This window comes from Amblyomma maculatum, chromosome 1 (assembly GCF_055883805.1).
Source record: "Amblyomma maculatum isolate TAMU_Amacu chromosome 1, ASM5588380v1, whole genome shotgun sequence".
Classification (NCBI taxonomy): Eukaryota; Metazoa; Arthropoda; class Arachnida; order Ixodida; family Ixodidae; genus Amblyomma; species Amblyomma maculatum.
Genome location: NC_139344.1, coordinates 439829750 through 439842312, shown reverse-complemented (window position 1 = coordinate 439842312; position 12563 = coordinate 439829750). Strand labels below are relative to the sequence as shown.

General features: G+C 46.8%; 1 protein-coding gene across 1 annotated transcript; it reads right to left on the bottom strand.

The window, feature by feature from the left end:
- Positions 1-806: 806 nt before the first annotated feature.
- LOC146209539 (neprilysin-1-like) lies at positions 807-11604 on the bottom strand. Its single transcript, XM_084580421.1, has 2 exons — positions 11425-11604; positions 807-3040 (listed from the first exon to the last, which is right to left on the bottom strand). The coding sequence occupies exons 1-2, from the start codon at positions 11602-11604 to the stop codon at positions 953-955; spliced, it is 2268 nt and encodes a 755-aa protein (XP_084436547.1). The 3' UTR covers positions 807-952.
- Positions 11605-12563: the final 959 nt, after the last annotated feature.

The following is a 12563-nucleotide window of genomic DNA, read 5'->3' as shown; positions in this document are numbered from 1 at the left end:
AGGAGCCACAGATAAAAAAAAAGGTGAAAATTATTCCGCGACAAATATTCATGTACTTGACTCACGAGCCAATTTATTTATATAAGTAATTCAGTGCCCAAAGTTGTGAGGTGAAAGCAAACCGAGAGATCTAAATGTTCTCGCGCATAAAGTCAAGTCTCGCTAATGAATACAATAAATTATTAATAATATAAGGAGATAACATGACTAGATCGTTGCTTAGCTAGTATGAAAACACACATCTACTTTAATAGACAAGAAAACCCAATAAATGAATTGTTTAGCAGGCATAGTGTCACTTGAAAGTCTCACGAGATGAAAAAGCAATGATAAACAGAAAAAGGGAAACGCTTTGTGCGTCTCCACTTTTAAGCACAGCGGTAACATTGTAGTCTGTAACTGGAGTGCCGTCAAAACGGGCAAGCTAACAGTTCCAAAAGTACACTGAAGAAAGCATCGGGATTTATGACAAGGAATTGCATTTGACCTTGGTCGTAAGAACTGAACCAAGGACACTAAAATCTATTTTTCGAGAACTTATGCAGTTGCACGACAAAAATAAGGTCACTAGGCCATGCCGGGAGACCAGACATGCAAATTCGGTAACTGTCTCTGTTTACATGTTCAAGCAGTAATTGTTTCAGTTGACACAGTTGTGCTTTGCCGGGAGTAATGCGAAACCGTCTCAGGTGCTACTTTATACCAGAACCTGAGGCGTAAGAAAATAGTGAGAATACATGTAAAATTAAATCATCGCACCCAATAAATGCGAGCGAATATATATGTATATATTCCTTAAAGTCCTCACTTATGCGCATTATACGCAAACAAACGATACAGAATGAAAAACGGATGGAAAATTACATGCTGCCAACGTTTCTTGGATGCACACAATATATAGTTCACAGTGAAGTAGTCCAGCTTCAAAATTTCACACACAAACAAAATAATATCAGTCAAAAAAACTGCACTTATTTCTAGGATTCATCATGGACCCTTCAGGGCATCTGAATGCTTTTGCAAAAGCCGAAGAGTGCCGCACGATTTTGTTGCAGTCAGCAGCGAACAGCTTCTTGACGTCTTTCGGGGTGCACGTCATGTGGCAAATAGTTAAGAAAAAAACTTTCTCTTCCGTCAGGTCGGCGCTTATCTGAGGTGTGGTCCAAGCTTCTCTGCTTGCGTCCAGAAAAGCAGAGTAGGCGATCTGCAGCGCTGGTATCTCGGGAAACACACTGTCACTGCCCCTTAATTCGGTGCTGTTGAAGCATTTGACCTTTTCTTGGAAGACAGAATGGGAGTTGGCACTGAGGAAAGATCTAACTAATCGCCCGTCCGGGTGCCACTGGGTTCCCACTTGATCCATCGCCTTGACTAGTTCTAAGGCAAGGTGGAAGCCGAATCCTCCGTAGAACATGGCCAGAGTGCCTTTGCTATAGAACAGTGGGCGGCCTAAAGCAGCGATGGCGACACCAATGGCGTTGCCTAAATAGTCGTACTCGAAATAAGGCAATGCGTAGTTTTGTGGCATTTCAAGCACTGTGTCGTATTCCACCGTTCTGCGTATTTTTTGTATGCTCTTGCGCGATTTTATAAAGTATGCACCAAATGACTCTTCTTTCTCTGGAAACGCTCGAAATAATTCCTCGAGGTTAGTTTTATTCAGGAATACGGCGGGAGGCCACATCCGCATACTTGCAGACCGAAGTTTATCGACTGCCAAAGCTACGCTCTCCGAGTCCAGCCAAGTCGAGTCGTTAACTAAGCGTACAGCTGTCGACACAAGGCGGCTGAAGCCGGCGTCGACCAGTTCCTTGTCTGTCTTCGTTAGATGCCTGACGTATTGCGCTGTTATGAGGAGCACCTTGTAGGGCACCTCAATATGGTACCCGCAGAAAGCAGGTCGTAAGCGTCTGGCTGTCCTAAGATCACCGTAACGCGCCACCAGGAGAGCGCTGTCAGACACTGGTCCATAGTGTTGAGCGAATTGCCATCCCAAAAAATCCAGTATTTCATTGTTGGTGTATTTCGCGAACAGGTCGCCCACTGTTACGAGGAAGAGCACATTGGTAGTAGTAAAGACGTCCAGCTGAATAAGCTTCGGGTTTAAGGCGGTAGCGTGCTGCAGCTCGTTCAGCCATCGTGAGGAGTCTATGCCAGTCGTGTACACTTCAAGTTCGCCTAAGGGGAACATGGCCGCTCCGGACGATGCTTGCACCGCCTTTTGTAGTGTCTCTAGAATGTCGCCCTCGATGTGGGCTGCCTTAAGCGCCCTTTCCTTGGTGGCGTTTGTGATGTCGCCAAAAAGAGCTTTGTAAAAGTCCATCCAGTACCTGAAGTAGGCGTCTTCTCCGTCCCTAATCACAGCGAGGTGCTGGAGGCGGTAGCGGTCGATGAGAGGAGCAGGCGTTAGCACGATGTTTCGCCTGCTTCTAAACGCACCCTTCCAAATAGTAAAGACTCGCAGCTCGAACCAGAAGGCAGCCTGCCAATTGTAAGCAAGGCTGAGGATTACTCGAAGAGCGTCAATGTCTTGTTCAGGTGGATTCGGCCACAGTAGGTTGATAGTGTTTAGAAACTGCCGGAAACTTTTCAAGTCGCTGCCGTACGTTGAGGAATTGCTCATACAAGATTCAAACATGGCCAATGGCTTATTGAGGACGGGAAAAGACTTGGATCCTTCCAGGATGTATTTCTTGATGTTGAAGAGCCACGAGTACAGCATGTCGTGCATGGCGGATTTGTCAAAATCCCTTATATCTTTCCTGTCTTTTGGTGGTGCCCAGTTGAAGCAGACGTGGGCACTGAAGTCATGGCAGGGGTCGACCTTTAAGTCTCGCGTCTCTTCGAGTAAGCTTTCATGTGAGAGGCAGTCATCGGTGATGCAGAAGCCCTTCTTGTCTTGTAGTGGTGAAATGCGGACAAGGAAGAAGACGGCGATGAGGACAAAGAGCATGGTCGCTAGAGTCACGAACGTCATGAAGAACTCATTCTTCAGGAGGCGTGCTACGCTGAGGTTGTAGGTCTCACGAGGACTGCGCACCTGGCGGTAAAATAAGAATTTAATTACTGTATTTTCAAGGTTGCGTCATGTAAATAAAAGAGGATTCTTTCGAATCCTGAACATTCGAATGACCAAACACGACTAGGGTAAAATTTACGGCTCAGGTTTAATCGAAAAAGGAACCGTTGACGCTTCGGGTGCGGGCGCTTCTACAGGTTCCTTGAGTAGTCGCAAAGGTAAAAAGTTTTCGTTTTAGTGTATGCAGGCAGCTGGACAGTGCCTTCACGTGAATAATTAAGTGTATATTCTGGATGTGAAGTTGACGTTCTCTGGAATCTGTTCTGCTTCCTCACATGGGTACTAAATGTTGCATTAATTTATAAGAGCTTTATAGGCGAATCCAGGTTCAGGGCTTGCCTCCTGTAGGGGTTCTTACATGTAGTCTCGTTATTGACAGCAGCCTATCTATGCCAAGTGCAGGACAAATGCGCCTGCCGGAGCCCTGTAGTTAATTGTTTCATGTGCTAAATGTGGCCACTTATGCTTGAGAAGCTTCAAACGACTTTTGAGAATACTGGTTGGACAAAATGATGTATACTGATTTTAGGGAATTAAATTTCATCCGTGTATCTCTTGTCGCCAGCTGCAACGCTTGCTGTCGCTTGGAGTACAATCAGGTGTCCTTGAATGCCATTCGTTATCTTGCTCTCAGATTATACAGCTTCTAAAGCCCGGTTCTTGTAACGATAAATAACAGGTGCTATTTGCATCAATTTCTCAAAAGCATTCGGCAATGTTTTTCGCAATCCAAAAATGATTTGTTCTAATTCGATAATTTGCTGAAGTGGGTTCACATTATAGAAAAATATATGGCTCTATTCACGATCGCCATCAATTCATTATATTCAATAACAAACACACTAATGCATTTCCTTGGGACTACGGCCTCCATTTGGGACTCAGCGTGAACCAGTGTTTTCTATTTTATGCAATATCGTTCAAGACATTCTTGTTAACTATATATTGTATGATGATGACTGATCCGTCATTCTGAACATAAAATTGCTTTTCACCAAACAGTTAGAAATAATGCATTCGAGAAAGTGATCGTTTGGTGGAGAAAGAGATCTTTGCACATGCCTGAAATTTTATGAATTCGTGGAAAGTAGCTTTTGAAGTCCACTACTCTTACAACCAAACAAGCTAAGGAAGATGTCCCAGAAAAGGAACTAGGGCTTTGAAATATGAATATTGTTAACAGGAATGAAGATACAGAATATGGAACAGCTAATGCTAATCGAATTTCTCTTTCCAGGGCCTTTAATCTTTCAATTCCTAGAGTTAATCTACTTGCATTCAAGTCCATCGTGATTTCAGCATTGCATCATGCTGCCATTGAGACTTATATACAAAATATTATTAAAAGTAAACAAACAAGGCGGTTTGCGGTTTGTGGGGTTTAACGTCCCAAAGCAACTCAGGCCATGGGAGACGCTGTAGCGGAGGACTCCGCAAATTTACACCACCTGGGGTTCTTTAACGTGCATTGACATCACACAGGACACGGGCGCCTTGCTTTTCGCCTCCATCGAAAAGCGGCGGCTCAGGCCGGGATTTGATCCCGCGTCCTTGGGAACAGTAGTCGAGCGCCATAACAACTGCGCCACCCCGGATTTTTTCTTTCTTTATTGCCTGACTTCGGCACAATACACAAAACCACTTACAGGGCACAATGAGCATTCATTAATGCAACAATCAGCCAGGTCGGTTGTGGCGTCGTCATGCTAAAATTCTCTTAGGGTCACTAATGGCTCCAATCTTCCGAGCCACTCGGGGCTATACAAACAAGGGGCGTTTCATAAATGTACACCGTCTGCAGAGTACATGCAAGCAGATTACTAAGCCGCGATGATTTAATTTAATTAGTTAACAACAATCGTATTTCACGTTCTAAAAGTTTTTGTATAAAACACTTAATGGACATTATAACGGGGATTCTTGAATCATTATTTCGTTTTCCACTAGATATATCATTTCCTTGAGTCAACACGGACACCTCTTCATATATGTTTATGCCCTGCCGCTGTGGCGCAGTGATTAAGATGCGCGAATACTTACTGATGTACTCGGGTTCGAAATAGGTAGTTGCGTTTAGATGGAGGCGAAACGAAAAGGCATCAGGATGCTGTGCGATGTCATTGCATGTTAGAGATCCTCAGGTGGTCGAAATTACTCCGTAGAGCTCCATTACGGCCCCGATGTTTATCTTTCCACATTCACTCCCACCTTCCTCCTATCCCTAACGCCGCGGTTCAGATGCCCCCAGAAACAAGCGTGGCCGACACTGCACGTTTCCCTTCCAGTGAACCAATTTTGCATATTATCAACGATGTTCTGCAACTTTATCGTCCACATGTTGAAAAATGCTGAGGCTTAGCTAAGGTTAAGCCTAGTCAGATGCGAAGCATATTGGGGGCTAGGCTTAGAAATGCACGGTTTTTCCTTGGTTAAACTCGGAAATACACGTTTTTCCTTGGTTAAACTCGGCAATAGCATGACTTGTTCATCTCGAAAATACGGTAGTATAACTGTGTTACCGACACACAACGAACATGACGAACCCCGGGCCAACGTTGATCGATTACCACTAAGCGAATATGTACGCGTACCAAAAGCTCTTAGAACATCGACGTGCTGATGGGATCAAGGATTATGAATTTTTCGGCAACAACACGGTCATATGGGAAAGCCTCCCCGTAAACTACCCATGTCTAGCTGGCTTGACATGCAGCAACGGTCGTTTCGCCATCACTAAGCATGGTTGTGAGGTCACGTCATGTATACCCTTCGAGTCATATCACCGCCACGGTGGTCATTCAATTACACCACCGAAGCCCATAAAGCGGTCCTTAAGAAAACTGTTCAAAACCGAATCACGCAATTTGTTTTGTTACCTAGACGAGGAAACGACAGGTAGTGCAGACGAGCGCGTGCCTCACTATAAGAATGCCATTATGAGAAGAAAGATGAAACTGCCTGCAAACGATACCGCTACCAATGACATACCCGATACACAGATGCACAATTGGTTCAAACTGAAGATGACCGACGAACGGTGGAGGTGTTACGCAGACAACCCGGCTATTTACAGCTTGGCTGCAATGTACAAGTTACCCCTGGTTCATCTCGATAGTGACTCCGAAACGTACCTCAAGCTTCATCGTATTTTGGACGGAGACAATAATTCAAGCATTTATTGCGGCGTAACGCTACCTCACTTCAACGAACGGTATTGCAAGCACCGGGTAGGCATATCATACGACACGACCCGGAAAACATGGAGTTGCTTGCCCCGAACGGCGGGGCAAGCAATATCGGAAGATTTTGTGAAGGGTACTCTCGTAAGGGAATTGTTTGTCTCCCTACACGGTTTCGATGGTTGACACTACCCAGTACCTCACCGATTCGACGAATAGTCAAGTCGCTGCCGTCGCTCTTCAGAAGTTTCCCGGGCGCGTTCCGAACTGGTAGAAGTATTGTCAGACTCACTGGCCGCACTAATGGAAGCATTGCTGACGAGTATCTCGCTTTGTTCTTCAGTTGTTGTAGAACGTTGTCGTCGAGCCGCATATTGAGCACGCCGCTTGGCTAGACGTTCTTCACGCTCTTCATTGGTCTCTGTAGCACGTCGCAGCTTTCGCTTCTCATTCCAACGGGCAGCCCTGTCTTCAGGAGGCATCGCAACCCCGTGTGTGCCTAGCAGAAGCAGACGCACCCCCCTTATATACCGCCGCTCCGGCATGGATGGATGGATGGAATATAGGAGCGTCCCCTTTGAAATGGGGTGGTAGCAGTGGCTATCATGCTCATTTTTCTCCCTATATCTTATATATTGATTTAGAATGGTTAACTAAACCATCATTCTATGTATTAAATTTTGTTCCTACATTACTAACATTATGTCACTACTCTGCTTTTAAGCCACCAATCTTCCAGTCGTTTTTTGCCAGTTTCCACCGCCGGTTTATTCACCCGGCCACTGTTATCTCTAAACCTCAGAGCTTCAGGAACAGTGATTGCGCCTGCACCTACTTCCGGATGGATACCATTACATTCGAGTATAATATGGTCAATTGTTTCACTGGAGTTTCCACATACAGCACATGCGTCATCTCCATTGTTAAATTTCTTTTTATAGCTGCGTGTTCTAAGGCACCCTGATCTAGCTTCAAAAAGTAGGGCACTGCCTCTTGAGTTATCAAAGAAATCTTCCTTCCTGATCTGCATTTTACACTTTCGGTATAATTCCACACTCTGTTTCTTTTCCGTCGAATTTATCCAATTTTTAGCTTCTGTGTTTTTCACCTGTTACTTAATGCTCTTTATCTCTCCGTCCTTGTTACTAGCATACTTAGTAGTTAGTTTCCTAGTTCTTTTCCTCCATTGTGAGTCAAAGCTTTTTAGGTTGACTCACAATGTTCACTACAGCGCACCTAACTGTAGAAGTGGGAAGCGCATTGGTAGCGACGCCGCGCTCGACCGCGCGAGCCGGCGGCCCATCTCTCCTCTGCTCTGACGTCACGCATCACATGGTACTCCTTGGTAGCGACGCCGCGCTCGACGGCGCGAGATGCAGCCCGGTCTCTCCTCTGTCGTGACGTCACGCATCATGTGGTTCTCCTTGTTGGCGACGCCGCGCTCGACGGCGCGAGATGCAGCCTGGTCTCTCCTCTGTCGTGACGTCACGCATCATGTGGTAGGTCATGGAAGGTCAATGGTGGCGACACCGCCGCGCTCGAGGAGCTGAGGCTTAGCTCAAGTAATATGCTTAGCATAAAACTCTCCCACTTTAACTGAAGGCTCATTTGCGCTGAAACTGCACAGAAAGCTTAAGCGTTGTTGTCCCATTCTTTAAGTATGACCATGGCGCATACTTGGTATGGCCGCGCATGACGGCAAACCAGAACCGTCTGCGACGATACTGAGGAACACAAGACGCAAACGCCAATTTTCCCCCGAAAAGCAGCGGTGGCGCTATTTAGCACCATTACAGAACGAGCCACGATTGCCTCGGCGGTTTTGAACCCCAGCGCTTTATTCTAGCGACGCTAGATGACGCCACAGCTGCCTTTTGCTGGAAACTCTGCGCTGGTGTTTTTCGCTCCTCAGTCTCAGCGCAGACAGTTCTGGTTTCTTATCATGCGCGGCCGAACGAAGTAAGAACCATGGTCACACTTACCTCGTAAAGACGGGGACAACAACGCACAAGCTTTGCACGCAGTTTCAGTGCAAATTAGCCTCTGGTTAAGGCGGGATAATTTTTCGAAAGGGGTACGAACAAGTTGCAGGACACTGTACAGAAGATATACAGGAAATGTATACATTCCTTCACCCCTACATAAAGAACGGCCAATATTTTTTGCCGATGTCAAAATGGCAAACGTATGTCGCCAAAATATCTTTTAGAAGATATCTTTTAGATCATTTAGAAGAGTATCCGAACTTATTTTTGCGAACACGTGATGCATATAAAACAAGCGCGCTTGCATGAGCTGATGTTGAACCTTCATGCGCATGCGCAAATGTTTTCCCCCCTGCCGATAGCTTCAGTCGCTTGGGTGCAGAATTTGAGAGAAGTAGCGTGCAGTGCTCTCGTCAGTTGTTTATTGCAAGGGAAATGGCGGAGCCACTGGAACAGTGCTACTACATCAAATTTCGTCTGAACCTGAGCGATATCGAAGTAAAATTTATTCAGAAGATTCAGACAGCTTTCGATGTCGCGGCATACAGATTAGGATGTCGTACACCCGGTTTAAAGACGGCAGCACTACGGTGAAGAGCGAGCCACACTCCGGTCGGCCATCAACATGCCGACATGACCAGGTCATTGCCGAAGTGATCACTGTGGTGATGTTGGACTATTGTGTGACTCTCCGAGAAATTGTGGCAGAGATGGGCATCAGCACTTTTCTGCATATTCCAGTATCACCAAAGATTTGGCCATGAAGAGAGTTGCGGAGAAATTCGTACCGAAGCCGCGCACAGTGGAGCAAAGGTAACATCGTGTTCAAGTCTCGCAGCAGATGCTAGATTCCTCAAACAGTGACCTCGACTTCATGAACACGATGAAGACTGAAGAGGGCCTGCGAAGTGCGCATCAACGTGAAAGTGATGCTGACTGTTTTCATTACTGACGCGGTGCAGTATACCACGAGTACGCTCCACAGGGTAAAACGATCGCTACAAAGTACTAGAGGGCTGTCCTCCGTCGTCTACGTGGTGCTGTGCGGCGCAAGATCCCGGACTTGTGGCCAACACGAAATTTGCTCATCCATCACGACAATGCTCCCACACATTCCTCGCACATAGTTTAGACTTTTTTCGCCAGAAACCAAACTACTGTGTTTCAACAGGCTCCTTACTCGCGTGATATCGCCCCCTGAGACTTCTGGCTGCTTCCCAAAATTAGCAGGCTATAGCGCGATTTCAAACAAAAGAGGACATTATGGCTGCAGCAACAGCTGAGCTAAACTCCATTCCGAAAGAGGCCTTCTCGGAATGCTTCCAACAATGGCAGCACCGCTGGGAGAAGTGCGTGGAGCCCCAAGGAGACTTCTTTGAGAGTGATTAAGTCTCCAACGCTCCAGTTAGGTTCGGTTTGGTTTGTGGGGTTTAACGTCCCAAAGGAACTCAGGCCACGAGAGACGCCGTAATGGATGACTGAAAATTTCGACCACCCGGGGTCTTTAACGTGCACTGACATCGCACAGCACACGGGCGCCTTCCTTTACCACATGTTTTATTCGGCCAATGGCCGGACACTTTTCTAGCAGATCTCGTATTTATACTTTGCATTCATTTTGGTATAGAAGACAGATGCATATAATGAAGAGTTGATGCTGATGATGAAAAATATTTATTCTTTTTTATATATGTATATACAGGGAAGGCACGGAAGCAGTCCTTAAGGGGCCCGCCCCTTACTATTACCAGGTGGTCTCCCTCTTATGAGAGCCCTTTGGCATCGGCCGCGGCTCAAGCCCGCTCGATCAAGGGTCGTTGCGCCGTTAGGTCTGAGAATCCGAGCAGGGCCGCCTCTCAGTCCTCTCGGAAAGTGTTGGGTAGGGAGGTGGGTGTAGATTGGGGGTTTTCCGACATTCTCACATCATGCGGAGAATGTAAATGTCCGAGTCCTTTTCTTCACAGTCCGGGAATTTCCATGTGTTAGCGGGGTCAATGTAGGTTAATACTACCGGTCACAGTATAGTGTTGGTGTAAAGGCGAAGGTGAATGCACTTCTCCGCCTTTGTGATGCCCTTGCAGGGCTTAGGATAGACTGCATGACTGGATTGATAGAATTTTTTTTTTTGAAAGTGTAGGGATTGGGTTTGGAGTTGGCATCGGTGGGAGACGAGGCTAGTGCGCGGGCGTCGGCCTCTGCCGTTTCGTCTCCCTTGAGGCCAGTGTGATCCGGAGTCCAGATAATGTTTCCATGCGCGGGTGCACCGAAATAATCGCCGTTTTTTTATATTTTGCTGGCGAAGTACGATATGTACCCTTGCACGATATTGCTGCAGGCACCCCTCGAGTCGGTCAAGACGACCCGGGAGTGCCGATTTTGCGGCGGCTAGCGCGATGTAACCTCTTCCGCGTGTGTTATGTTGTGTGCACGAAAAGTGAGTCCATTTATTATAGTATAATGATGAACGACTGTGGCCGTGTACCAACCCCAATGGTGCGGCCTGAGGCATCCACGTAGGAGACTCCATGTTTTTGCCTTTTTGCTTGTAGTGGCAAGCCAAGGCTTCCGCCGGCGCGAGACGTCTGCAACTATGGCCCTCTAGTGTCATGTTGGCCTGAAGAGGTCGTACGGGGAAAGCATATCTCCACTATGTAGAGATATGGACGTGCTCTTCCGAATGTATTGAGTGGTGGATGTTTAGCCGGGACGGCGACCCGACAGAGTATTAGATATTCTCTTGTATTGGTTCATCAATGTGTCTGTCGCAGTTCATTAAAGGTGTTCTCCATCCCTAAGTCAAGTAGGCGCTCGTTGGAAGTGTTGCCCGGGAGGTAAATGGCATGCTTCTTTATTCTACGGAGAATTACTTTTAATGCATTCTCGACAAATTCGATCCGGCGAAGGTATGGAGCCGAGTATAAGACTCCACTGGTTACAAATGCATGTGCTAGCCGCAAGGCGTCTTTATATCGTAACCCCCCGCGCTTCTTTGAAACCCGGTGCATGCGGCCCACTTGGTCCCCCCTCTTACGCAATTTGGCCACTGTTGTTTCAGCTCTACGATCATTGTGAATAACGAGGCCCAGTGCTCGGATCTCGTCGTGTTCCGGTATGGGTACACTGTAAGGGTGAGGTCAATTTTGGTGGTGCGCGTTGATGAAGGTCATATGTGCACAAACACCGACTTGGACGGGGAGCATTTCAGGCCAAAACGACGGGCGTAGTTGTCTACAATGACCGCCGCTTGCTGTAGGTTGGCCTCCATTTCTCCTACCAAGTCGTGTTTAACCAAGATGGTGATGTAGCCACACAGCTCGTGCTGGACACTGTCGGCCATCGCCAGCTGAGCGGGAAGTTTCATCACAGCTATATTAAATAGGAGTGGCGAGACGGCCGCTCCTTGCGGGGTCCCTCGCGTGCCTAGTTCGTATGGGCCGTGGTCGGGGTCCTGAATCCGGATGTATGATTGTCGGTCAGTGAGAAATTGCGTATTATTGTTAAAGGTGTTTTGGCCGCAATCTGTTTGGGAAATATGCGTTAGAGTAATTTCGTTGGTGACTTTGTCGAAGGCCCCTTTCAAATCTCAAGCGAGTAGTACCTTTCACTGAGGGGATATTCGATCGACTTAAGAATTTCCGGTCTAGGTGAAGCAGATCATCCTGTGCGGACTTGTGTGGGCTGAACCCGAACGTCGTGGCTTCAAAAACATATTTGCTTTCTAGAAACTCAGACAGCCTGTCATGCCATCGTCTCTATTAATCTTCCCACATAAGAAGTAAGGCAGATAGGTTGGTTTGGTTTTGTGGGATTCAACGTCCTAATGGAATTCAGGCTATGATGAGAGGTATCGTAAGGCAGGGTGTAGGAAATTTCGACCACCTCGGATTGATTAACGTGCACTGATATTGCACTGGGCATGGGCGTCTTGCTTTTCGCATGTACTGAAAATCGGTCGCCGCAGCATGGATTCGATTCCGCATCTCCGGACACTGCAGTCGAGGAACCTAACCACTGTACCACTACGGCGGTGCCATAATGAAGAGAGGTTCCAGGACGACCATTCTTCGAAGGTAAATGAGGCAAAAAGCGTTTGACATGCGCCTGACGAGGCGCCGCCGCCGGGTGACAAATATTGCTCTCTCAGTGCTTACAAAACCACTGAAGAAATTAGTGCGCAATATATATCTTCTTTTCTGTAGTTTTCAATAACCCTGCCATGTAATAGAGTCCTCACATACAGCTCAAATCGTGTTATCGACGGATTCTAGCAGGATCATTTCAGACTTGTGCAGGTTACATACTGACTTAAAAGGCTGCTGC

Excerpts from the sequence above, each read along its gene's own strand:
- LOC146209539 (XM_084580421.1), bottom strand. The coding sequence starts at position 11,604 with ATGAAACTTCCCGCTCAGCTGGCGATGGCCGACAGTGTCCAGCACGAG. Across the intron at positions 3,041-11,424 it reads AATGCTCCCCGTCCAAGTCG|GTGCGCAGTCCTCGTGAGAC; the intron begins GTGTTTGTGCAC and ends TTTTACCGCCAG.